We start from the raw sequence: 27337 nt of genomic DNA on the forward strand, positions 1-27337 counted from the left end.
GGAGAAGCCGACTCGTATCCTCGAAACCAGCGAGAGAAGGACCAGAAACAAAGTAATAAGATTCTGCAAGGTTCAGTGGAGCCACCACTCAGAGGAAGAGGCCACTTGGGAAAGAGAAGATGAGTTGAAGGCCACCCACCCGCACCTCTTCGCCAGCTCTTCCGAATCTCGGGGTCGAGATTCCGTTTAAGGGGGGTAGGTTTGTCACGCCCTGAAGTTTTCCCCCCTTTGCTTGCTTTAAAAATTGGCTAAATAAATCGTCCGAAGAAATTATCTTAATTAACCTAGAGCTAATTCCCTAATTAATAAATGCAAATAATAATCGGAATCGGCATGTGGAATTTTTCTTGGATTCTACATGTCAAATAATGCTAACAGGATTTTTAGTGGAATTTTCAGAGCCTTGGAAATAATTTTTACCAATTAAAAATCACCAAAGTGCAATTTTTAATCCCAGGAAAATCCTTTCTTCTTTTTGTTTTTCCTTTTTCCTCCTTTTTCCTCTTCTTGGGCCGTCGGCCCAGTCCACCCGTCGCCCGCGCTCGGCCTCCCCTTGTGGGCCGGCCCGTTCCCCTTTCCCCTCCCCGAAGTTCTCCCTCCCTCCCTCTCTCCTTCGGGCGCCGACAGGTGGGGCCCACCTGTCGGTCGTCTTCCTCCTCTAGCCGGTTGGAGCCGAGCCCCAACCGCCGGCGCCCCACCTCCCCACGCCGCCCGCCTTCTCCGTCCCTCTCCGCGCCCGCACCTCGCGCCCACGTCGCCGCTCTCCCCCCCCCCCCCCACATCTCCCGCGCGCGCGCGCCCGCAAGTGGTGGGGGATTTGAATCCCTCTCTCTCTCTCTCTTCCTCCCCACTCCCCCACATCGCCGGCCAAATCGGCCACCTCCCCGGCCACGTCCGCCCCCTCCCGCACCTATAAATCGCTCCCCGCGTCTTCCTCTCTCGTTTTTCGCACTCGCCGCGCCCTCCCGTGCTTCCTATCGTCGCCGCGCCGCTCGCCCCTTGCGCCGCCGCCTACCGCCGTCTCCGGCCACGCGCCGCCGCCACTATAGCCACCGCCGCGCCACGCAGTCGCCGCCGTCGCGCTCACCGAGCCCGCCCGCACCTCGGCCGCCGCTTCATTGCCGCGAATCACCGCCGGAGCCCTTTTCTCCTCGCGCGCCGGTGAGACCCTCTCTCCCCTCCGTCTCCGGCCGGCAATTCAAGCCGCCATGGTCGCCTTCCCTTCCCTAACCCCTCTATGCTCTCTCCTAGGGTGCCGCCGCCGCCCGTTCGCGCCTCGGCATCACCGGTCGTCGCCGCCGTTTTCTTCCTTCGCGCCGGCCGCCGTGTTCGCCGGTGAGGAATCCCCTCTCCTCCTCCTTCCTTCCCTCCCTCCCATGAGCGCCGCCGCCCTCCGCGCGTGTGCCGTCATCTTCGGCCGCCGCCGCCGCCTTCGCACTGGCCGCCGCCGTCTCCCGCGCCGCCGGTCACCGCCGGTGACCGCGCGTGTCGCCGCCGGTCGCCATGGCCGCCGGTCGGCTTTGAGGCCGAGCCGAGCCCGGCCGGCGCCTCCCTCGCCTCCCCTTTGAGCCACCGCCTGGTGGGGCCCACCTGCCAGCCGCCCCCTCCCTCTCCCCTTGTGCCGCTGCCAGTGGGGCCCGCATGTCGGCGCCGCCCCCCCCTTGGATGACGTCAGCCCTGGGGCAATATTGCGCAATAATTAATTAAGGACTTTTCTTTATTAGTAAAAACACAGTTTATCTTCTAAAATTCATAAGTAATTCATCCGAGCTCCGTTTAAGTCCATTCAAGTCTCAGTAAATCAAGAAAAATGCAAAGAATCCATTAAAAATAGTTTTGTTTCCTGCTTCAGTAGTCTTATAGCCTGTTTTGCTTGTGTGCTTTGTTTGTCGCGTAGATTTCGGCCGTTTCGTCGATCCGCAGTTTCTCGAAGACGTTGCTGTGATCTCATCAGTGCGAGAGCAAGGCAAGTCATGCAATACGTTTGATCATATTGTACCCAATTTACAAATATCCCGCATTTCTATTAAATGTTGCATCCTTTTACAATGTCATGTGGGATGGGTCCTAATACTCAGCCATTTATTGTTTACCTTATGCCATTGATAACTTGGGTATCAAAATGACTAGATGTTGGTTTAGGAAATGCTTAGCCATGCTTAGTTCAACTAGCACACAAATGGGGATCACCTTATTACATAGACTTTGTCTATTGGTATAGCTTTAGATTGGTGCCACCGCAATGGTGTTAGTTAATTAAAATACACTGAATGGTGGGCTGTGGGTGCATGGTTATGCTGGTCGCACCCATGGCAGTTAAGGACCGGTTCACGGGAAACCCTGGGAGACTTACCGTGCTTACCACAAGCGGGAGTGGGTAACTGCTTGATCTGAAGTATAGCTCGACCCTTTCCTAGGCACCGGTGGCGAGGGTGGGCGTGATGGAGTTGGGTCGGCCGGGGTGTCCGGTTGTCCAGCTGCCGGATTCACCGCGGCGCAAGAGGGGACCGCCCACTGCCTTTTGAGGGGTGGGGGTGAAACCTTAGCGTGGTGTGGATGGTTAGGGGAGGGTTATGTGGAGGGTCTTGTCACGATTTCCCCCTTTGCAGTATCATGGTGATACTTCGGGGCATGGCGACATGTGTGGAATCGTGTCTTGTGGGTACAGTTGTACACCTCTGGCCAGAGTAAAACTATTCGAATAGCCGTGCCCGCGGTTATGGGCGATCAACCAGATTCACCGTGATTAGTCTCACCCCTAGTTTAGCTTAATGAACTGGTGTAGTTCAGGTGGTTGGTTGGGCCTGTTGCAACGTGGTGTAGCGTTGGACAGTGTTTGGTTAATATTGATTAATTACTACAACTGTTTTACTGCCTTCAACTACTGCTTTTAAATGCTAGCTTTATGCAAAAGAACCTCTAGCCTCCTTTGGTTATATCCTGCATCATACCTGCTCTTCCGGTATGACTTGCTGAGTACAGTGGGTAGTACTCAGTCTTGCTCTCTTTTCCCCCACACCAGAGCTGAAGATCTTCCTAGTTGGAGCTGTTTTGTCAAAGTTGGTTTCGTCGCTGCCGTCAAGGATTGCCTGTGGAGTGGAGTCGCCCGCTGCTGAAGTCAAGCTTCCCGGTTTAGCTCGCTTTTATCTTTTCCGCTGCATTTGTAATCTTTTCTATTTTTGTAAGACGTGGATCTGTATGTCAACAATTGTCGTTTGTGTACCCTGGCTGGTCCTGGACAGGGATTTAATGCACATTCAGCTTAGAAATTCTGGTTCGAGAATTTCTGGGCGTGACAAGTTGGTATCAGAGCCGACCTTGACCGTAGGACAAGCCAACTGGAAACCCTAAGAGCCCTCTGAACCCCTTTTTCATCTGCATATGCCTTTTTGCACCTGGAATTGTTTCGGGAAAATTTGGAGTTTTGCCTCTTTGGTTTGCGGGAAAAATCTTGGTCGTTCTTTCGGATCGGATTTTTTTTTTAAAAAAAAAAAAAATTAGCTCAGTCTAGGGCTTTAGAAAAATTTTAGTTGGAGTTTATTCGACAGTCAGTCGGGAATTTATTGGGGGTTATGCATTAGGTCGTGTCTATATTCGATGGGGGCAATGTTATGCGCATCATTTTCCATGCAACTAGTCTATGCATTAATTTATTGTTTAGTTGCATTAGTGTCTTTATTTGAGTTCATGAAAAATGTTCTATGCATAAAAATCATCCTGCTCGGTTATTTATTTGAGTCTTCTTTTGCTTTGTTTAATTTGGATTTGAGCATGAATTGGTTCCTATCCCTTGTCTACTTTAGATGTCAGTCCTATCCCTCGTTTGCAAGCGCCGCCCCGAGCTTCAGAGTCGCCGCCCTTAGCTTTATCGCCTTCTTAGTCTGTTTGCTTGCTAGTTTTCGTGTTTAGGTTTGTTGCTTGTGGGTTAGTCGGCGGTCGATATCATGTGTCAGTGGTATGACTGCCTCAATTAGGAGTTGCGTGCCTCTTTTTCAGTGTTTTAATCAAGATTAAGATAATTGCACTTAAATTCATAAGCAAGATTAGTTTCTGAGCCCCCTGTTTTTCTTCCTTTTCTCATATTTCTACCTATCCCCTTCAGATGGAGATAAGGAATGGTTCACGCGACTCGAACAACGCCAGTGGCAGCGAAGAGCCGATCAATGGAGCACGTGCCAACGGTGCATCTGACAACAGTCCGTCCCCACCGCCCGAGAACCCAACAATTGCTCAGGTGTTGGACAATCAGACTCAGATAATGACAATGATGATGCAACAGATGCAGCAACAGTACCATCAGGTGATGCAGCAGGTGCAGCAGCAAGCACAGCTGCAGCAGCAGAACCTGCAGTTTGGTCCTCCACCTCCTCAGTCCAAACTGTTAGAATTTCTTCGTGTCAAGCCGCCCACTTTCTCAAGCACCACCAACCCAATCGAGGCCCACGACTGGCTTCATGCCATTGAGAAGAAGCTGAATCTTTTGCAATGCAACGAGCAGGAGAAGGTTGCTTTTGCTACACACCAGCTACAAGGTCCCGCTTCTATTTGGTGGGACAACTACATGGTGACCCGTCCGGCTGGGGCAGAGGTTACTTGGACAGAGTTTCGTCATAGTTTCAATAAAGCACAGGTTCCCGAGGGAATTGTGGGACAAAAGAAGAGAGAGTTCCGTTCCCTGCAACAAGGAACCAGAACAGTTATAGAGTATTTGCATGAGTTCAACCGCCTCGCGCGCTACGCCCCTGAGGACGTGCGTACCGATGCCGAGAAGCAGGAGAAGTTTATGTCTGGTCTTGATGATGAATTGACCAACCAGTTGATCTCTAGAGACTATGAGGACTTTGAGAAGCTTGTGGACAAGGCTATTCGTCAAGAGGAGCAGTGTAACAAAATGAACCGTAAGAGGAAGGCAGCCCAGTTCAGGACTCCCCAGGGGAAGTGTCAGAAGCCTCGTTACACGATGGGACGTCACGGTGGACCTTCCACCATGATTATCCGACAGCACCGTCCCTACCACCCGGGTAGCTTCAATAAGACCCACCATAGTGATAGTCACAACAACAGTGAGCAGCACAGCCTCAACCCTACTCCGAGTTCACTAAAGATTCCAGCTCAATCAGTTCAGCCAGCTCTGCCAGAACAGCCCAAGAGGTTGGGAGAAAAACCCGAACTCTGCTTCAATTGTAACAAACCCGGACACACGGTTGGAAAGTGCCCGAAGCCAAGACGTGCTGGACCCAAGTTCGTTCAGGCCCGTGTTAATCATGCATCTGCAGAGGAGGCGCAGTCAGCACCAGAGGTTATATTGGGCACATTCCCCGTCAACTCGACACCGGCAGTAATATTGTTTGATTCTGGTGCAACCCATTCCTTCATTTCCAAGCGTTTTGCTGGTGCACATGGGTTATCTTTAGTGAAGCTTAAGATACCAATGCGAGTTCATACTCCTGGAGGTGGCATGACCACAACTCACTACTGCCCATCTGTGACAGTTGAAATTCAAGGGTTGATTTTTCCAGCCAACCTCATTCTTCTCGAATCCAAGGACCTAGATGTCATACTTGGAATGGATTGGTTGGCAAGGCACAGAGGAGTGATTGATTGCGCCAGCCGCACCATCAAGTTGACCAATGCAAAAGGAGAGGTGGTAATCTTCCAGTCTCCAGTGCCGCAGAAGCCAGGGATTAGTTTAAACCAGGCTGCTGGTGAAGAACAAGAGGTAGCAGTGGAGAAAACCACTAAGAAACTAGAGGATATTCCTATAGTCAGAGAGTATCCAGAGGTTTTTCCGGACGATCTGACAACAATGCCACCAAAAAGGGATATCGAGTTCCGGATAGACTTGGTAACTGGAACTGCACCGATCCACAAGAGGCCTTACAGAATGGGAGCCAGCGAGTTGGCGGAAGTCAAGAAGCAAGTCGATGAACAGTTACAGAAGGGATACATCCGTCCGAGCACGTCGCCTTGGGGTGCTCCGGTTATCTTTGTGGAGAAGAAAGACAAAACCAAGAGGATGTGCGTTGACTACCGCGCACTCAATGAGGTCACTATTAAGAACAAGTACCCTTTGCCAAGGATTGATGATCTGTTCGATCAGCTGAAAGGAGCTACTGTGTTCTCTAAGATAGACCTGCGATCAGGTTATCACCAGTTGAGGATCCGCGAAGAGGATATTCCAAAGACAGCATTCACCCAACCTGATCACAAAAGTCTAAAGTACATCTTCACCCAACCTGATCAAGGTTGCTCTGGTTTTTGGTTGGGTTTTTTGCAGGTGCCTAACATCAATTGTTGTCTCTTTGGGAAGGTGGTGGCCTCTCTTTTGTATTCTTTATATCTCCTCCCCTTTTTCTGTTTAATCTGTAATGGCTTGCCGCTGGTATAGCCCAATCTCTGTAACTCAGAACTATCTTTCTTTGGCAATGAAAGATTTAGGTGAGGAATCTCTCCCCTCCGGTGATTAATCAAATAAAAATACCGTTACAAATCGGGGTTGAAGTAATATTCTTGCTATGTATCAGCATCTTAACCCCCTTCATAATACGTTTGATTAGTTGTTCTGTTGTTGATTCCTCTTGATTGAACACATGGTGGTTTCTCTCCTTCAATGTTCCCACGTCAGTAGAATGAAGGTTGTTTTTAGCCCTTGCTTGTGGAGGCGTCGATGTGTTTCCTGTTCCATATTCCCACGGTCCCAACAATGCAGTACACCAGTAGTGTTGTCACTAATTCTAGGGACATTTAACTATTTACCACTTTTTAGATTAAGCATTTTACTATTTAACACCCATATATCAATAACACATGTGTCCACATGTATCTATAAGATATGGGTTTAGTGATAAATAATTAATTGTCCCATCTAAAAATAACAAATAGTTTAATATATCGCTTCTCCCAGCGCCGCGTTGCCTCCCCATCCCCCGCGCGCGCCAGCTGCGCCTTGCCGCTTCTCCTTCCCCAGACGCCCCACCCCCTACGCCGCCACGCTGCCACCCGTCTGTTCATCTTCGTTTCCAAATAGCCGATGCTTCTATTAATTTGTTTGTCGCCTCCTCATCCCATCCTCTCATACATGTCACACACATGTTGCTGTTTGCTGCTAATGATGATGCAGGACGAAAAGCAGTGCAAACCTTGGTGCTGTCACTGGTGGAGAAATCATCTTTGGTCGGTCGACCAAATTCGACAATAGTCCAGGTTCCATTTAAAACTGGGACTAAATACGATTTTTTAGTCCCAGTTAAAAAAATTTTGATCTTTAGTCCCTGTTGGTATTACCAACCGGGACTAAAGATGATTTTTGGTCCCGATTCATCCCCTGTCAGAGGCATGTCAGGAGGCCGAGGATCTTTAGTCCCGGTTCATACTACCAACCGGGACTAAAGATTACCACTTTAGTCCCGGTTACCAACCGGGAGTAAAGATCATTTAGATCTTTAGTCCCGGTTGGTATTACCAACCGGGAGTAAAATTAAACACGTAGTATATAATCTATAGTCCTTATCCTCTCCTCTACTCGCAACCACTACCTCACCCACATATCGATCCTCCTCTCTTCTACCCCTCCTCCCTTCTCCTATCTTATACAGATCCTCCCCTTCCTCCTTCATTCCCCTCCCCTTCCTCCTCCCTCACCTGGAGATGGATCTTACACAGATCCTTCCCTTTCTCCTTCCTTCCCCTCCCCTTCCTCCTCTCTCACCTGGAGATAGAGGAGGCCGCGCCGTGCGGACGCGGTGGACGGACGGACGCGCGGCGTGCGGCGCAGACGTGCTTTGCAGGGGAAGCACATGCGCGCAGTAGTAACGATAGCGGCAGCCGGCAGTAGTGGGATTCATATTTTGTGATTGATTTCTTGAGTAGTAGCACATCCGACAGCTTGTTTTCTCTCTTTTTTTTTTTGATATTTTGTGATTCACTGAGATGTATAATTTTGTGATTCATTGTATGGATTTAAGATGTATAATCTGTGTTATATTTGATTTGTGTGTAAATTTTTTAGGATTTGTGATGTATTATATTGGTGTGTATAAGTGACTTTAAGATTTGTGATGCGGATTTAGGATGTTACTTTGATTTGGGGATTTGGTGTTTGATTTGGGATGTGCATGCCATCCGATTCGGGAGAAAATAAAAAAGTAACAAAAAAAATAAAAGGGGACCATCCGGGACTGTCCCTATCCTCTCCTTAGTCCCAGTTGATAACACCAACCAGAACTAAAGATGCCTCTCTTTAGTCCCGGTTGGTAACAACAACCGGGACTAAAGATTGATCTTTACTCCCGGTTATTTCACCGATCTTTAGTCCTAGATTCATAGTCCCGGTTAGAAAACTGGGACTACAGGGGGGAGTATAGGGGGTTTACAAATCGGGAGTAAAGACAGTTTCTCCGCCAGTGTGGTGCCCATCTGAGCACGCATGTTATTGGATCCATCTGCTGGGCCAACAGGGAGGTTTTTTCACTTCATGTTGATCTCTATTGTTCTGGGTTCATCCCTAATCCAGATAAGTTTCTCTTTCTAAGCAACATTGATTGGCGTAGTCTGAGCAGCAAACTAATCTCTTCGCAATTAAGCTATCAATTTCGAACAGAATTAAGTATCCCCATCTAGCTCGCTCCTCTTTTTTTTTTCTCCGCACATACGTATTTGCTCCCGCGATTATTCACTCCCTTCATTTTCTTCACAGGATTAATTTATCATATTCTTTACATATTTATTGCTGGATTTAGTAGCTATGATGTTGAATTGTTGGGGCAAATTTCTTTTCACGGTATGCATACATTATATCTTTTTTCGCTTGATGCATACATTGTTTTTTTAGATAATTGAAAAAAATATCTTTTTTTTTCACTTGATGCATTCATTGTATTTGATTGCTAACTACATATTTTTTTTCCAATTTTGCCTTGCAGCTGTCCAATAACTACTAATATATGTATTATACTGTTTTAGTATTCTGTATTGCGCATGGAGAACTCTGAGTAGTGAACATGCCTATTGAATCAGTGAAATTATTTGATCTGCAGATCATTTTGTGCAATGCAGCTATAAAATTTCAATGTATAGACATGAGAAATATTATGTACCTATAAAAACACCTCACATACAAAAATGAAATACTTCTTGTAGTGATTTTTTTAGCACACTATGCTAAGTGGTCAATAAAGTTGAGTTGATAAAATGATAAATGATAACCATTGATATTTAATTTCTATTGGATGGTTGTGATGACACATGGAACTCTTATTTTGTGGGTGGTGTGATTCAATACTCCCTCCGGGCTGATAATACTTGCCGTTTTAAACAAGGTTTGAAGGTCAAACTTTAGAATCTTTGATTATAAATCATTTTTAAAATATTTGTCTTTCAAATATGGTGATTACATGTATAGATTAGTCTTAAAAAGTACTTTAATAAAATTATATATTTGTTAACAAATTTATACATATTATAATGAAAAATAATGGTTAAACTTGTTTTTGATACCGTGTTCTTATCTAAAACGTCAAGTATTATTAATCCGGAGGGAGTAGATATGCCTTGTTTAGTTGTCTCGCGGGTTAGTAGGAGATCAGTTTCAGTGCACATCATGATAATAAGAAGACCAAAACATGTCTCAGTACTCTCTCAAATAAACGGGACGACGAACGTACGACGATGATTAATACAAGTGGTCCACGAGCAGTGATCAGATCTAGGCTACACGGTAGTAGGTGCTAAAGAAAACCTTGCACAATCTTATCTTCCTGACATCATGTGATATCTGGAAGAAATGAAATTAGTGAGTGTTTAGACACAAAGAACTTCTAACAACAAGGCTTATCGTAAAAATTAGAAGGCGAAGACTTGAATCATTGTAGGAGTAAAAGCATTAGGTGGGTATAATGCCTTATAGCCCTCCTTTTTTTTTATTTTAAACCTATATAGGGCTTCACTCGTTCAGTTTTTTCGTGTTATATTTAATGAAATTGATACATCTGTGTGGGGTTGGATAAAGATAAAGAAAACATGGGTACCTTTGCTTGCACGACACTACAGTAGTACTAGTATGTTTAGTTCACTAGTTCACATTAAAATTAGAAGTTTAGTTGAAATTGAAACGTTATGATCGAAAAATTAAAAATTTATGTGTGTAAAAAAGTTTTGATGTGATAAAACTGTTAGAAGTTTTAAAAAAAAGTTTAGAAATAAACTCGACCTTGGTCAAAGAAAGGACGACAGATGATGCACTACTGTTACGGCTGCCCCCTCACAGATTTTTTTTTGGCCCGGTCTAGTTCCCGACTTTTTAAAAAAACTTTCAACTTTTCTATCACATCAAAACTTTTCTACACACATAAACTTTCAATTTTTTTCTTCAAACTTCCAATTTTAGTCAAATTTTCAATTTTGGCGTGGAACTAAACATTTGTGTGTTTTTTCTGAGGCTATGGGTGTGTTAATTTGCGAAAATAAAATTTTTTGGGTGTTACATCATACGTTTGACCGGATATCGGAAGAGATTTTTTTTACATGAATGAAAAAACTAATTTCATAACTTGCCTGGAAACTGCGAGATGAATTTATTGAGCCTAATTAATCCGTCATTAGTACATGTGGGTACTGTAGCATTTATGGCTAATCATGAACTAATTAGGCTCAAAAGATTCGTTTCGTGATTTCCATGCAAACTGTGCAATTAGTTTTTTTTTTATCTATATTTATACTGCATGCATGTGCGGGTAGTAAGATATGACTGATGTGTAAAGCAACTATTGGCTAGAAATGAGAGAGAAAGTGAGAGATGGGAGAGTTTAATATTTTTTATGCTCTTATTACTAGATAGTAGTGCTATTGCCTGGTATAATTACTACCTCCTCTACTACCCACCCCTACAATAGTAAAGTAGATAGTAAGGGGGTCTTACTACCCACTTTTCATCCACATTGCGGACGCCCTAAGAAGCGCAAGAGCACACTAGACGCAGGAGACTCTCAGGATGTCAACTAGTATACAAACAGTAAGTAGCTAGCAAGACTGGACTTGCTTGTACACATATATATGACCAAATATGTGGGAAAGTGTTTTCATCCCTCGAGGAGATATCTCTCGTTTTGTGCGTGTTATCTAAATAGTTATGAAAAAATTAAAAAAATCACAAGATAGATTATTATGAAATATATCACTCCACAAACATGTATGTTAAAATTCAACATTTACAAATTGTAGCAAAAATAACTACGAATGTACGAGAACTATTTTCAAATTAATTTGTTCTTTTTTGCAACTGGCAGAAATCGAATTTGGCCTTACATGCTCGTGGACTGATATATTTCATATTAATTTATATTGTCAATTTTTTTAAACTTTTTTTTGATAAATATTTAGATGGCATGCAAGCAACGAGGGGATATCCCCTCGTGAGATGAAAATCCACATCCCAAATATGTTTATATATTGAAGTGAGGGGTGTCACAAGATTAAGAAATAAACATATGATATTTATTGATGTCACCAAATTTTCCCTTAAGGTTGCATATGCAAGTAAAAGTTTTACTTATAATGACGTGAACAAAATCTCATACGTTCATCTTTTTCTTCATACGATAATTTTAGGTTTTCACGGTACATGGTTTACACTGTATAGTTTACTATTCAAGTGGGCGTATCAGCTGCCTGTTTTCCTCATCGGAGGTAAAACTTAATACTCCCTTCGTCCTAAAATATAAGGGATTTTGGTTGGATGTGACATATCCTAGTACTTTGTGTCATATCCACCTAAAATCACTTATATTTTTGGACGGAGGGAGTACGTAACATAGAGCATTGAGACATGCGCATGCCTGCACCAAACATTTAACGATAAAAGTAACTGAACACATACACATCAAGTGTTCGGATCGGAGGCTAAACATACACAAAATGAAATTCCAAATGCATCACTCCGCAAAAGTAAACCCTGATCCATAAAACTTGGCCGAGAGAAACTTATCAAGACTATCGGCCATCTCTGGCGTGACGTGGTTCACCCAATCTCCGATGACTCCCTTCCTAAAGAAAGACTCATGTGGGTACTCATTGGCCATCATATGTAGGGAGCCTGTGCTGTTGGCACCCGAAGCCTTCATCTTCTCAAAACTGCAAAGCTCGATGATGCTCTCAACGATCCCGGCTTCCTTCTCGGCGTCAGAGAATGGCTGGCCGATGAATTCCGTGATTTTCTCGATGTTCTTCGTAGGATCGCGTAGAACCTCCTCGTACTTTAGGAATAGCACCTTGTCCGGCTTTGCCTTACTCGTGTTCCAATACCCAAGGATATGCTCCCAGATTGGGCCTCCCAAGTATGCACCCTCACGGATGGACTCCCACACATCAGATAATGACATGGTGATGGACTCCCACTGATCATCAGATAATGATGAGGTCTTAGCCTTAGAACAGTTCATGAAATGCCATAAAGAAATTGCCATGTCTTTCGGTTGCCTGCAATTAATAATATAACAAGAAGAAGACCATAACCATTAAGACTATGCTTTGGGACGAAATGGTTGGAAACCATAAAAAAAATAGTCCCAATGATTTTAATAACCATATTTTCTTAGAAAACAAAGTAAAAAAAGGCAGAGGCGGATATAAAAATGGTATTGGAAATACGGAAAATTGAAAATAAAAAGATATGGAAAAAAATGCATGTATCGATCGGAAACATGACTATGTAATATCTGAAACAATAATCTGAAATCACATATTTAACTTGACATGATTATATAATATGACCACGTGAATTCAAACTTACACTATTCTAAAAAAAAGAAATTCAAACTTACACTACGTAAATCACAAACCATCTCTTCTTTAGGCATGTACTCAAATTAGGAATTGGGTTGAAAAGTTGATGGGCCTCTAGTAAAATAGAGACATGGTATTTAGAAATATGGTAATTAATTACAGTATTATAAAAACTATAATTTTCGTGCAAATATGGTAAATAAGAAAATGGCAAGTAGAACATCAAAATCATTTTCGTTTCCGTATTTTCTTGCCTTTTGTTAGGTTACCATTTCCAAGCTATGTTACCCCGATACGTCGCTGAGTGTCGCGTATCTGTATCGGATACGCCAACGGATACACGCTCCGATATGCATCCCGTACGTATCTGACATTTTCTCGATTTTCAAACAAATGAAAGAATTACGGATACTTTGCTGATTCGTATTGATACGCCCATATTTTCACATGACTCACTCCCGGTCTCCCCGCATCGTCTTTGCCGTCGCCATCGTCGGGCGCAGCACCGCCGTCTGTGCAGCCGCAACGCCTCCTTCGCCGGAGGGCACTGCGCCTCCAACCCCACCGTCCCGCGGCGCAGCCGGCGCATATCCTCCTCCGCCGCTGGCGTCAGGGGCTAGGGGATGCTGGGGCCGCCGTCCCCAGAACAACGCCTCCGCGCGCAGCCGTCTATGCGGTCCGCGGCCAGCACCACAGTAGCGCCTCCACCTCCGAGCAGTAGGCACAAGACCACCAAGCAGTTTTTCCTTTGTTCCCCTGTGAGGCTGTGAGTAAATCACTGCATGTTTGTGTTTGGGTGTCGGTTGAACTACCATTTTAGAGCAAGTTTAATATTATCGCCCACTACTAGCTCTAAATCATCTATAGCCAATGTAATAATCAATTCATACAATAGTTGCTTACTACATTATTAATACATGCCCCACATGTCATACACACATTACGTCTTGGAGTCCGTGCTGCAGCTGGCTACAGATCTGTAGCCCGCTGCTCTTCTCTCTCTTTCTTTATCTCTTTAAAATATGTTTATAGCTGGCTTATAGCCTGCTATTGTACCTGCTCTTAGTGAAATCCGGTGGTTGGTTGGTGGCTTAGTGCTGGCGTGCTGCTACTTGTGTACTCCCTCCGTAAAAAAAATGACAAACCCTGAGTTTTCGTGTCCAACATAAATATTAATTTTTTTACGATTAATATTTTTATTGTTATTATATGATAAAACATAAATAGTACTTTATGTGTGACTAACTTTTTTTAATTTTCTCATAAATTTTTCAAATAAGACGGACGGTCAAACGTTGGACACGGATTTCTACGGCTGCACTTATTTTGAGATGGAGGTAGTATTAAAATCAAAATTATTATTTCTTGTGTTGTCAACTCGTCACCCTTCTCCGCGTGCACGCTTTCAAATTGCTAAATGATATGTTTTTTCTTAAAAAAATTATATGAAAGTTGCTTTAAAAATCATATTGATTTAAAAATCATATTGATTTATTTTTAAAAGCTAATACTTAACTAATTGTGTGTTAATGAAACAATCCGTTTTTTATATGGAGTTCTCACCTTCACCTCCCGAATATAGCCTAATAGATTGCTTTTCAGTGAAACTACGTGCACATATGCATGCATAAACGGGTTACCGGCAACCCGTAAAAATGATTTTTTTTTTGGAAAAAGTATAAATTACCCCCCCCAACTATCGAGGTCGACTGAATTATACCCCCGAACTTGAAAACAGACATTCTACACCCCGAACTATTGAAACCGGACAAATAACCCCCGACTCAATTTGGAGCGGTTTTGGATCCACGTGGCAGTCCAATCAGCACTTTTTAAATAAAAAAAATCAGTGGGCCCCTTTTGTCAGTTCTCCACCACTCTCTATCTCTCTCTACTCTATCCCAGTCTCTCCCCCTCTCTCTCTCTCTTCTCACCTGCACGGCGGCGGCCGCGCGAGGGCGGGAGCAGGCGGCGCTGCCGGCGGCGGAGGGCGGCTGAGACGGAGGCGGAGTGGGTTGCCGGCAGCTTCGCTGTGGTGTGGGCTAGCAACCACCTCCTCGGCGACGGCCACATCGCGGTGGTGCTCCTCCAGTCGTGGTCGGAGTTCGCGCGCACGGGGACGTTCGCCGGAGGCCTGAACCTTGACTGGTCGGTGCTGAGCCGTCCCCACTCCCCGCCGAGGTACAGCGCCGCCGTCGACGGGATGTTCGTGCCGTGGGACCACGAGCACGAGTTGAACCCGCTCACGGCGAGCCGCGGAGGCGAGCTTCGTCGAGCGGCTCTACTACGTCGAGGCCGCTGACATCGCCAGGCTGCGCGAGGAGGCGCGCGCAGCGCGCGACGAGCGGCTCTACTCTTTCTTGTTCGTAGCTAATTTTGCTTTCAGTTTTTTTGGCGGAGGATTTTGGGTTGGAAAGACAAGGTCGGGATCTCTTTTAAAGTTTGTTTTTCTTTTCTTTTCCCTCTTGATCGGTGGATCGATGTACTATCAGTATCAGTAATCAGCCATGCCATGCCATGTTTTGTCGAGCTCACAAGATTGGAATCTCCCGCTAGGGAATCAATTTTCAACTGTAATTTGCCCCGCTTTCTGCGGTGAGATTTGCAGGTGCGCAATATGTAATTCACCATTTTCATCGCTCATCGCTCTCTTGCTCATTTCACCCGGTTGTCCGATGCAAAGTGGCAAAGCATAGTACAGGAGATAAACATGTCTGGCATTGAAGGGGCGCCCACAGCCGCCGGCGCGCGGGGCTCGGGGTGGTGGGAGGAGGGGACGGCGGAGGGCAGTGCTTGGGGCGGCGAAGGGGCGCCCACAGCCACCGGCGCGCGGCGCGTTGAGGCAGCGGAGGGGATGCTTGCAGCCAGCGGTGCTCAGGGAGGTGGAGGGGGCAGCGGGCGGAGCTCCGGCGGCGGAGGAAGCGCCCGCAGCCATCGCCGCGCGGCTCGTCGAGGCGCTGGAGCCGTCCGCTGCCGTCGGCGCTCGAGCCGCAACCGCCATGATTTGAGAGAGAGAGGAAAGGGAAAGAGAGAGTGGAGAGATATCTGACAGGTGGGTCCCTTCGTTTTTTAATTAAAAAATTGCTGACTGGACCGTCACGTAGACCAAAACCACTTGGAAAACTGCTCGGGAGGGGGGTTTCATCCGGTATCGATAGTTGAGGGTGAAAAACGTCCGGTTTTAATATTTAGGGGGTAATTCATACTCAACCAATAGTTCAGGGGTAGTTCGTACTTTTTCCTTCTTTTTTTTAACCAGTGTATGAACTGAGTGAGTAACTGAATGTGCCAAATTCACCTTGTTTGAAACATTGTTTATGGCAAGGTTACTGAAATTTTGAATTGGAACATTAATGAACAGTAAACATTTACTAATTACAGATTAATTAGGCTTAATAAATTTATCTCGTGGTTTACCGACGAATTCTGTAATCAGTTTTTTTATTAGTGTTCGAACACCCCAATATAATACCCGATGTGACACGCCAAACCTTTATGCCCTAGATCTAAACACCCCCCTGATCAGCACTTACCTGCAGATGTAGATGATTTTACAGCGGTCGTCCTCGGTGATGGAGGCCGGCAGGTTTGGGTACGACGCGTGCGTGCTCATCAGCCGCGGCGTTGGCGCGGCGTCGAGCTTGGCCTCCTCCTCGTCCAAGTAGATCCCCTCCAGGAACGGGACGCACTCGTGTGGGTTGAGCCGGAGCAGCGGGTGCCGGCCATCACCGCCGGCGGCGGCGGGCGGGTACACGCCGCGCGCCGCCGTGGCGAAGGCCAGGGCCTTGAGCCACGTGGTGCCGCACTTGGGCAGGCTCGCCAGGAGGACGTCGCCGGCGCGCGGCTCGAAGCGGCGCTGGAGCGCCACGATCCCGGGGACCCACGTACGCCTCCCGGAACCAGGCGCCCTGGTACTCGCGCCACCGCTGCTGCGGCGGGTACAGCCTGCTCGGGAGCGCCGCCACGACGTCGCCGTACTCCTCCGCAACCGGTCGCCGTGCGACGGCGACGGCGGCGATGTCCTTGAACGGGACGGGGCCTGCGGCGGCGCTGGTCGGCTGCATGTCTGAATTCTGATCGAACGAAACGGCCGGGGAGACGGTGGAGACGAGCCGGCCGGCACATGAGTCATTATATAGCGTGGCAGCCAGCCAGGCGGTCACTGATCTTCTACACTTCTATTTTACCAAGGGCTTGTTTAGTTGACAAAAAAAATTGTCCCTGAACATCACGTCGGATTTATGAACACACATTTAAAGTATTAAATATGGTCTAATAACAAAATAAATTACAGATTCCGCCAGGAAACTGCGAGACGAATTTATTAAACCTAATTAATCCATCATTAGCACATATTTATTGTAGCACCATATTGTCAAATCATGACGCAATTAGGCTTAAAAGATTTGTCTCGCAATTTACATACAATCTGTGTAATTGGTTTTTTCCTACATTTAATACTCGATGCATGTATCCAAACATTCGATGTAACAACGTAAAAATTTTTATTTTGAGAACTAAACATGGCCTAAGATAAAACTTTCTTAATTCACCGTATCTATACCCTATAATTAACCAACTCACTCTTACATGTTACATACTTCATCCATCAAATCCAACACTCTGTATTCGTCTACATCCGATCGAACGGTTGAGATTACCTCCCCCATCACCCACTAAGCCACTACTCATCACTCTGCCCTGATCCCACGCACCCTCCCCCTATGCAACCGCTCTCCTTTCCTCGTCGCATATTTCACGCCGCCCTCCTCGCATCTCCTCTCTCAGCGCCACAATCACCGGGAGCGTTCCATCCTCCTCCGCCTTCTTAGCCACCGCGCTACGGAGGCGACGCCCTTCAACCCTCTGCCACTCCCCTCGCCCTCCTCCGCGCCGTCTGCGCCGCCGAGGCCCCGACGATCTTTGCCTCGACGACCGGCTCTGTGCCACCACTCCTCGCGATCCCCTCTCATCCTCCTTCGCACCACTATTGATCTCTGCCGAGCGCTGCTGTTCCCTCCGCCGGAAGCTCCACCGCTGCCCCACGCCGAGACATCGACGCCCGCCTCGCTAATCCCGTCCTCCCGCATATTTTTAGATAGACCCATAATCCCGGCCCCGCAAAGGAAGTCGTGTGAAAAACATCACCTTTCCCCGCCCCCCACAGGGGACCCGGCGGGTGACCGGGGCCTGCATCATCCGGATGGAGCTAATACTTCATAAAAATATTGCAATACACTTAATAATATTACGATAAAATTTTAATAGCCCCCGGTTGTGTGGGTTGGTTGAAGGAAGGAAAGGAATTATGGTTGAGGAGAACTAGGGTGTTGAGCTTTTATATGTCAATTTTGAATGGGTTTATTGGCTCTACATTATTGCAATGAGCTACTTTTAGATAAGTAACTCACATCGGTGGCCCCTCCAAGTCACGCGCGGATTAATTCCAATCCCCGCCCCTATCCCCGAAAGTTTGCGGGGCCCTGTCCCCACTCACCCGCGGGTGAGAATTCTCCTCGGTCCCCACCGGATCCCGGCCTCAACGGAGAAATTACCAACCCTACCAAACATCACACAAAATTGAGCAGATCATCTCCCATTCAGACTCATCCACCCAACCAAACACACCAAGTTAGGACTTCGGATCGTTTTGATGGGCCTCGATCTCGGCCCATTTAGGTTAGCCAGCCTAACCGGCCCGTATCATGCTTCGGTTTCAGCCCGTTTCGCACGGGGAACTCACGCGACGCAACCGCCGCCGTCCTCCTCCCCGCGCCAAAGCCCAACGCCGGTGAGGGTTCCGGTTCCCCAACTGCGGCGGCGGCGGTCCGGGCGCTCCCGGAGCGGAGCGGAGCCCCCGATGGCGGAGGGGGAGAGGGAGCTCCATGTCCGGGCCCTCGACGGGCGGTCCACCGTCGTCGCGCTCGCCGCCGCCGCCTCCGTGCGGGATCTCAAGGCCGCGCTCCGGAGCTCCTTCCCTCCCGCGCAGGTCTCCCCCAGCTTCCACCTCTTCCTCAAGGTACGCCCGCTCGCTTCTCCTTTGCGTGCGAGCTTGATCGTGCTGGTGGATGGATGCGGCCTGCGGGATGCCGTGTGTTTCGTCTCGCTTCACGCTCGCGGCATTGAGGGGTTTCGATAGGGTTTAGGGTGGTTTCACCATTTATGTTCATAGTAATGGAGCTCCGAAATGTGCTAACCACTAGTGTTCTCGTGATGAAGGGCACCAAATTGCGCGTGGAGGCCGAGATTGGCACTCTTGCTGTTGGTGAGGGGGAATTTATTGTCCTTGTTCCATTCGCAAGGAAGTCGCAGCAGTGTTCTCCGGTGGCAATGGCAGAACAAGGGCAGATTACTGAATCACCAAGATCATCGCAAGTGTCAACTGGGGCGAATTCAGCTCGGAGAGGCATTACGGATAACCTCTCATCAATCCCAAGCAGCCCACATGCTGAAACGGCGTCCAGATATTTTTCGAGTGGGGCTAATTCAGCTTGGCAAGAAATTATGGATGATCTTTCATCGATCTCTAGCAGCCCACAGGATGATTCTGCATCCAAAAACTTTTGTGCCCAAAGCACTATCCCTTGTTCTGGGAATTCTGTAGAGGATGTGTCAACAGATCAAAGGTTACCTACTGGGAATTCAAATAAAAGGAGGAAGCCATGTAAGGAAAATGGAAATGCATTCAACGAAATGCCTACCTCTGGAGCGAACAGTGCTGCTGGCCAGCCTAGCATAGATAAGAAAAGTAGCATTGCCAGATCTGCTGCAACATCTTGCCATGTAGGTCACTCTGCCGTTATATATTCCCCTGCCAATTTCACTTTTTGACTTTCACATTCATAGAAGAAATCCAAATTGCAGCCTTTGTGTTGCACTGTTCCTTGAGGGAGGAGGCATTAACCACAACATATATTACATGTTTGTTTGTTAGATTGCTTTGAGTAATACGATGAAAATTGCAGGGCACGTGCCATTTAGGGCCTGCTGAAATGGTTGACCATCTGAAACAAGGACTTGGAAAGGAGGGACAGGTATTCACTCAATGAACTTCTGGAACTAACAAGGCCAGTAAAACCATAGTATTTATGTTGTTGGGATTATATTTTCAGATTGTACATATTGAAGAGATACCATGTCGAGCGGCATCTTTTGCAGAACTTCCTAATCATCTTTCAGAGGCTACGAGGGAAGCATTAAAAAGTATTGGAGTATCTAGGTTGTACAGCCACCAGGTATTATAGGGTGTGCCATCTATTTGGTGCATTCAGTTGTAGAAGCTCACCGATTATGTTGATCATTTACTTGATTGCAGTCTCGAGCTATACACTCTTCCATTGCTGGAAGGCATGTTGCCATTGCAACATCAACATCTAGTGGAAAGTCTCTGTGCTATAACATTCCAGTCCTTGAATCTCTCTGTCAAAACCTGATGGCATGTGCTTTGTATATATTTCCAACAAAGGTCTAGACAGGAACTTTCTGTTTTAGGCTTGATTGTCTGAAATCGGGCAGAAATTCATCTGTTTGTTGCTTTGCAGGCTCTAGCTCAAGATCAGCTAAGGAGTTTACTCGAGATGAAGAATGCACTTCACACTGATATTGATGTTAACATATATGATGGTGATACTCCTAGAGAAGACCGTACGTGGATCAGAGATAATGCCCGTCTGGTAAACATGTGCTTCTGAAGATATATAATTATAAACAGTTCGTTTCTTTTTTAAAAAGTGCATTTGAACTCACCATCTACCTCCTTCTCAGTTAATTACCAATCCAGATATGCTGCACATGTCAATTTTGCCATGCCATGGTCAATTCCAAAGGATTTTGTCCAATCTCAGGTGGAACTTATTGGCCTTTTGTAGTTTTGTTTTCTTGATAGCTAATTTCATCATCTGTGGTCAATTATCTTTTAACTTTTAGATGAATGCTTATTATCTCCATAAAGAGTTTCCATTTCTGCAATACTATACTCAGGTATATTGTCATTGATGAAGCACATTCATACAAGGGAGCATTTGGCTGCCATACTGCACTTATTCTTAGAAGATTGAAGCGCATTTGTTCAAACAGTATGTATACCATGTTGAACCAGTTCTTTTAATTGTTAGTTGACATGATGCTTATATATGCTATATACCATAACTGTGAATTTTCTTGTTTTTGCAAATGTGTTAGTGTTACTTCAGTTTTCTTCTCAATTACCAATCATCAGCTACCTAAAATCTAGTAATCCCTGCAATTTCTAACTTCTGAGTTATATCTTGGCAAATTTATGGAATATAAGAAGTATGATCTACTGATGCAAATTAACATATAATTCTTAAAAGCATTTGCTTGTTCGATTTGCAGTTTATGGCAGTCATCCTACTTTCATATTTTGTACGGCTACTTCAGCAAACCCGCGTGAGCATGTGATGGTAGGCTTGATCTTCTCTTTATGTTAGCTTAGAAAAAATGGTTGCACACAAGAAAAAAAAAACCAGCTGTTGTTAACTACTGCTCTAAAGCACAAGCTATCCTCCAAATGTGTTTCTTTTTTCTGAAGAGAAATATTATTATCACTGTTGCTTATGTTTTCGTGCACATACTCTTTCGAGAATATTGGCCGAACAACAAGCATTTTTCCTTTTGCAAAATTCTGTTAATCACAGGAGCTAGCCAAACTGGATAATGTAGAGCTGATCGAGAATGATGGAAGTCCTTGTGGTTTTAAATACTTCCTCTTGTGGAATCCCCCGCTACATATGACGAAGGAGGGGAGTTCAAAAGATAGCTTATTAACTAGACGCTCAAGGTATTGACACTTTCTTTTCCCTTGAATTAAGCTACTTATTTATTTTCATTGTATTTTTACTTTTCAAATTTGCAAAGTTCCAGATGATTTTATTATAGCTCAATAACTGTTGTCTTTCAGATATACGCAAATTTGTTCACTGGCCATCGATGCAGGAATTCTAAGAAGTTGTCCTATTAAATAGTTTCTTGGCAGGATGATTTGATAGTCAAGATAGAGAATACTTCTTTGCCAACCTGAATTTGAAAATTTTGGGCCAGGGGCCATACTGCTTTGCCAACTTCATCTCTGTACTGTCCTGTGATCCTTGAGTGGCATGTTAATTTCCAACACTCAACAACGGATCCTTTTATTTGATGAGATACAGTAATTGTTGTGGACTTGAAAGCAAAAGTTATGAGTTCATCACAGTACAAAGGGACGATGTTTAATTTTTAAGCCAAAAATTGTAAACATATAATTGTTCTGTAGTGGCATGTAAATGTGTTAGTTATTGCAGTTTAACACTTCAGCATTTTGTTTCTTATGGCATGCCAGTACAGCAGTGTTTGTTTCTATATTCATAATTTTCTTATAACTACTATGTGTAAAGATACACTAATAATTTGTATTTCGTGTATTAGTCCAATAGTTGAGGTTTCTTATCTATTATCTGAGATGGTTCAGCACGGGCTTCGCTGCATTGCATTCTGTAAAACAAGGAAGCTCTGTGAGCTTGTTCTAGCATACACGTAAGAACCCATTTTCTTCTCTGCTATTCATTTTTGTGTTGTTTTTTCTTGTTTTACATTACTTGTATTCACTTATTTCTTCATATGTCATTTTGTATTGTAGGCGTGAAATTCTTCAAGAGACTGCCAAAGAATTGGTAGATACTATCTGTGTATATCGTGCAGGCTACATTGCTGAGGTCAGTATTCTGTTCTGTCTCACCTAATGTCTTCTTTCATTGTACTTATCAAATTTTTTATTGTTTCTTAGAATGAATTTTGGTTTGATAAAATATGACCTCATTTAGAATTTCATCGGTGCTCTCGAACTGTATGGATTCACACAAACTGCAATGTATATTACCAGCTTTTGTTTTCTTCTAAATTCCATCTAGTAGAATATATATCATCTGAATGCTGTAGACATATCAAAGATGGTAATGTTACTACCTTCTCTACTTAAAAAGAACTAAGAACTTCTGTTACTAATGTTACAGTGTACATATGCAAATCAAGCTTTCGTTTTGTCCTCTTGAAGAGTATGCTGTTTGTTATGTGAGGGGTGGTGCATTGAAGCGCTTCCCACAAAATAAAGTTGTGTACTAGCCAGAAACTGACTCATTTTCTGATAAATTGAGAAAATTCTACCTTCTGATATTTGCTTGCTGAATCTGAACATTTTACGGTTCTTCATGTGTTGACTGTTTTGTTCCTGTTCATTTGAAAACAAATTATTTCAGGACAGGAGAAAAATTGAGGCCAACCTTTTTCAGGGAAAACTTCTTGGTGTTGCTGCCACCAATGCTCTTGAACTAGGGATTGATGTTGGCCATATCGATGCAACATTGCATCTTGGATTTCCTGGGAGTATTGCTAGGTAAGTGAGAGGTGGTCTCTCCAATGGATCCTATATTTCTGTCTGAAGCCCTACTAAGTCATAGAAACAATTTAATTTTAGCCTGTGGCAGCAAGCTGGAAGATCTGGAAGAAGAGCAAAACAATCATTAGCCATTTATGTTGCCTTTGAGGGCCCTTTAGATCAGTATTTCATGAAATTCCCACATAAACTATTTGGCAAGCCAATTGAGCATTGCCAAGTCGATTCACATAATCAGAAGGTTTGTACATCAGATTTTGTTGGTAAATTTAAATGCATAAGGATCTAAAAGCTTCCTTCTTAATTTGAACATTTATTACAGCTTTTGGAACAGCATCTTGCTTGTGCTGCTTATGAACATCCATTGTGTGTGCAATATGATGCGGATTACTTTTGTTCTAGCCTGAACAGTGTAATGATGGCCCTGAAAGACAAAGGCTGTCTCATAAACAATCCCTCTGGACCTTTCTCATCAAGCATGTGGAGTTATGTTGGACCTGAGGTTTGTTCCTTTTTATTTGTTATCTTTACAATACAACTCTTTTGGTTATTATGCAAGAAGTATTTTGGTTTTCTGCAGAAAAGACCTTCACAGGCGGTGAGCATACGGGCAATTGAGCATGACAAATACAGAGTAATAGACAAGTTAAATAACCGGTTACTGGAAGAAATTGAGGAAAGTAAGGCCTTTTTCCAGGTACCATGTTCTAAACTGTTCCTCAACTCAAACGTGTGATGAACTGTCATACTTGTTGGATCTTTGAACATACTCTAATGCCCGTAAAGAGATAGATAAATTTATGAGTTTGTTGAAGAAAGTCATAAAATTTATGAACTCATAAGCACTATATACTGTATTGTTACCTAATTGATATACTAATTATAGACTGCATCTGCCACTGTGTGTTTTCATATTGGTAACTTGCTATCTGAATTTTTTAAGCATTTTCTTCATTCTTAGGTGTATGATGGAGCTGTATACATGCATCAGGGTGTCAATTACTTAGTTGAGGAACTTGATTTGTCATCAAGGACAGCATTCTGTAGGAAAGCTGATTTGAAGTATTACACAAAAACACGAGACTACACAGACATCAATGTCCTTGGAGGAGAGTTTGTAAGTATTCAAAAGGATTGTGCATTAGCCTCATATACATTCTGCTTATAATCGTCTATCATTATAATATTAATCCCTGCCAAATTTTATTATTAGCACCATTTTTTTGTTTAAATCTCTTCTATCCTGATTTTCTAGGCCTTATCCTGCTCATTAAATCTGAGGATTATTCATCTAGTCTGTCTTAGCACTAACATCTTCTTTTCCATGCCATGCTTATTTTGACTTTTTAAAACTGTTTTTTGAGTTGTTTTAACTCAATCTAGTTTTATTCAGCCTATTTTTTCATCTTTGTTGTACGTTTTCCCTACATTTTTTAGAAGCCCATACTCTCTTGAACTAATGAAACAGGATAGGACAAATGTTTATGGTACTCCTACCACAGTAATAGGTCTACTAAAATGTTTTACCATCATTTAGTCAAGAAACTTTCCTTGCCTGACATGTGCATGAGTGATTTCCATGCTGATATTTAATTACCAATGATCTCTTCTACTCTAATACATCTTGAAGGCTCATCTTCCACCAAGTATGTGTAAAACTAACGGGGTGAAGACAACCGCCCAAGCAAATGATTGCAAAGTGACTACTAAATGGTTTGGTTTTTATCGCATATGGAAATCAAACAACAAAATATCTGATAGCATAGAGCTTAACCTGCCTCCATATTCCTTCAATTCCCAGGTTTGTATCTAAAATATATTTGTGTGAACCTTATCAATATCATGGTGCATTGCCGTCCATGATTGATACCCTCATTTTTCTTCTGCGATGCCTAACTAGGCTGTTTGGGTGCGAATCCCGCACTCGGTGAAAACTAATGTCGAGGAAAGGAAACTACAGTTTCGAGGTGGCTCGCATGCTGCTTCACATGCTCTGCTGAACATAGTGCCTCTGTAGGTTTTTCAGTTTTAGCTGCATCATAATAAATAATCATTAATGCAGATAGTTGAATGTGCATACATTTGTGCAGGCATATGACGTGTAATGCTTCTGACCTAGGAACAGAATGTGCAAATCCTCATGAAACCCGTGGTATTCCAGACAGAATTCTGTTATACGATAAACACCCTGGTGGTATCGGCATAGCATTGCAGGTAAAATGTTTGATGATGTGTAGCATACCCAGGAACCTAGCGCGGTTGTAAATATTTACCAGCAATGCTACCTCTGAACTATATTATCTCGTTTATGACTATGAGATGATATTGTTCGTTGATTCGGTAAAGGTTGAAGTCTAGATTTTCATTTATTTAATGGTGTAGATCAAATCACTCTTTGGGGAACTACTACTTGCTGCTTTAGAACTTGTTTCAGAATGCAACTGTACTAGTTCAGCCGGCTGTCCAAATTGTATCCAAGTAAGTTCCAATGCTGTACTAAACTCAACTGTTGATGGAAAAAAACATCTTCAAGATGATAAGTTTCTCTCTTTTTTTTCAGACACTAACATGCGGTGAATATAATGAGGTTTTGGACAAGGAGGCAGCAATTTTGATTTTGAAGGTTAATAATCTGTGCTTGCTAAAGTTACCTAACCATCTTCCATCCTACACCTTTCAACGTAAAATTCGCTTGCTCTAAGATATATATTCATGTGCAGGGAGTAATTGAATATGAAAGATCATATTTTGAAAAAGAAGATGGTTCCGACCAAGGAGTGAGATGAGGTTTTAACTTTTGACGTCTTCGTGAAGACGAGTGAATTTGGTTGACACAGGAGCCATATTAATATTTTCTTCACAAGGCTTTCTCCATTGGAAATGGTAGAATTGTTTGGTTATCATACGGAAATGTAGCTCTAACCAGAGTTCCCATTCAATTATAAATTATTTCTGGTTCAATTGTATATTTTATTTTGTTGCCATCCTGTAACCACCACCTCTGTTTATCCTGAACCAGGTCATGGGATCCCCAAATTGCCTGCCACCTGCGATCCCCAAGCTTCTGTGAAGAAATATGTCGAAAGATTTGAACCTGTGATTAAGATATCTGCAGTTTTCCCTTCTGATGAGATGGAAGAAACCATCAATTTCTGCTGCGGGTACTGCAAGAACCACATCATCACGTGTAATCTAAACAAGCCTTTGAAGAGTTGGTTGCAATGTTTTTATAAGTTCCATGTTTATTATCTGGTTCTTTTAATCTCTTTTTGGGAAATCTGGGTGTTATAATCTAGGAGATTAACCAACCACAGCACTAAAATTCAAACTTCTCAGAAGGATAATACGTTGATTGCTGATTAATGAAGGATGGCGAAAAACCATGTCATAGAGCGGGTGGACCTGTTGCTTCATGTGGTTTCTGCACGGCAGTGCCCGGCAAGAAATGGGCCTGTTCGGTTGTCGTACTGCTGCAGCTGTTGTCGATGCTGTAGAGATTGGTAGCGGCTGGCTGTATTGCCGCCACATTTAGGCCTATCGGGCAGGCCCAATATATACTAGCCGTTTAATAGCAAGATGGTTCTGGCATCAAAGTTTGTAAACGGACGATGTAATGGGTTACCACTAAATAAAGCAAGGTTGAAGCATGAACATAAAACAAATATTGAAGCTTAGTATTCTTAGTTTACTACCTTTCATTTTTGTTTTGTTGTATTCCTCAATTACGAGGCTTCAAGTTTAGGTAATATTTGGCTGTATGTATAGAGGCCAGATTTCTATATATTATGATCGCAAACAATGTTAAGAGAATTGTTTTAGTTGGGGTGCACCACGCTTAGGCTGTAGCGCAATGCTTAAATGACACTAGAGGACGCTCCCTCTCAAAAAAAAAAAACCGAAGTAAGCATATGCTCTCTCCGTCTTAAAAAAAACCTAACCTATTATAGGTTAGGTTTTTTTAGACGGAGGGAGTAGCTCACATGTACCGATAAGAACATATGCTCCCTCTTTCTAAAAGTCTAAATCCTATTTATTTTTCACCAAAACCAAGTGTAGTTAACTCATTCATCATGTGATAAAACCAATGAACATGCAAACAATAAATACTAAAATGACTTCTTGGTTTCCGATAAAAAATTTAATATAGCACAGTGACTACAGATAGGACTTAGA

General features: G+C 44.0%; 2 protein-coding genes across 5 annotated transcripts; one reads left to right on the forward strand and one right to left on the reverse strand.

The window, feature by feature from the left end:
* Positions 1–11927: 11927 nt before the first annotated feature.
* On the reverse strand, positions 11928–16841 carry LOC107275677 (cytosolic sulfotransferase 12). The gene is made up of 5 exons (XM_026026814.2): positions 16662–16841; positions 16311–16561; positions 14712–15058; positions 14341–14384; positions 11928–12389 (listed from the first exon to the last, which is right to left on the reverse strand). The coding sequence occupies exons 1-5, from the start codon at positions 16839–16841 to the stop codon at positions 11928–11930; spliced, it is 1284 nt and encodes a 427-aa protein (XP_025882599.2).
* Positions 16842–18522: 1681 nt separating this feature from the next.
* LOC9271765 (uncharacterized) lies at positions 18523–26409 on the forward strand. Of its 4 annotated transcripts, none has more exons than XM_015792208.2 (24): positions 18523–18796; positions 18997–19560; positions 19743–19811; positions 19890–20012; positions 20093–20242; positions 20319–20450; positions 20542–20621; positions 20758–20852; positions 21133–21200; positions 21435–21577; positions 22201–22308; positions 22412–22487; positions 23028–23164; positions 23246–23405; positions 23487–23666; positions 23745–23861; positions 24126–24281; positions 24795–24965; positions 25065–25177; positions 25255–25378; positions 25547–25642; positions 25725–25787; positions 25885–26047; positions 26184–26409. In XM_015792208.2, exons 1-23 carry the CDS (start codon positions 18638–18640, stop codon positions 25948–25950), a joined length of 3150 nt encoding a protein of 1049 aa, XP_015647694.1. In that variant the 5' UTR covers positions 18523–18637; the 3' UTR covers positions 25951–26047; positions 26184–26409. The 4 variants fall into 4 exon arrangements, with proteins under 4 accessions (XP_015647694.1, XP_015647696.1, XP_015647698.1 ...); XM_015792210.2 differs by having other exon boundaries at positions 24156–24281; XM_015792212.2 differs by having other exon boundaries at positions 23061–23164.
* Positions 26410–27337: the final 928 nt, after the last annotated feature.

Source organism: Oryza sativa, chromosome 7, assembly GCF_034140825.1.
Source record: "Oryza sativa Japonica Group chromosome 7, ASM3414082v1".
NCBI lineage: Eukaryota > Viridiplantae > Streptophyta > Magnoliopsida > Poales > Poaceae > Oryza > Oryza sativa.

What these genes read in the sequence shown, in the direction of transcription:
- LOC9271765 (XM_015792208.2), top strand. Translation starts at nt 18,638, where the DNA reads ATGGCGGAGGGGGAGAGGGAGCTCCATGTCCGGGCCCTCGACGGGCGG. An exon ending in ATGTCCTTGGAGGAGAGTTT is followed by an intron (nt 24,282 to 24,794) that starts GTAAGTATTCAA and finishes TACATCTTGAAG; the next exon opens with GCTCATCTTCCACCAAGTAT. An exon ending in GCTGTCCAAATTGTATCCAA is followed by an intron (nt 25,643 to 25,724) that starts GTAAGTTCCAAT and finishes CTTTTTTTTCAG; the next exon opens with ACACTAACATGCGGTGAATA.
- LOC107275677 (XM_026026814.2), bottom strand. Translation starts at nt 16,841, where the DNA reads ATGCAGCCGACCAGCGCCGCCGCAGGCCCCGTCCCGTTCAAGGACATC. An exon ending in CCTGGTTCCGGGAGGCGTAC is followed by an intron (nt 16,562 to 16,661) that starts GTGGGTCCCCGG and finishes ACGTGGCTCAAG; the next exon opens with GCCCTGGCCTTCGCCACGGC. An exon ending in GCGCGGCCGCCGCCGTGCAG is followed by an intron (nt 14,385 to 14,711) that starts GTGAGAAGAGAG and finishes ATGTGCACGTAG; the next exon opens with TTTCACTGAAAAGCAATCTA.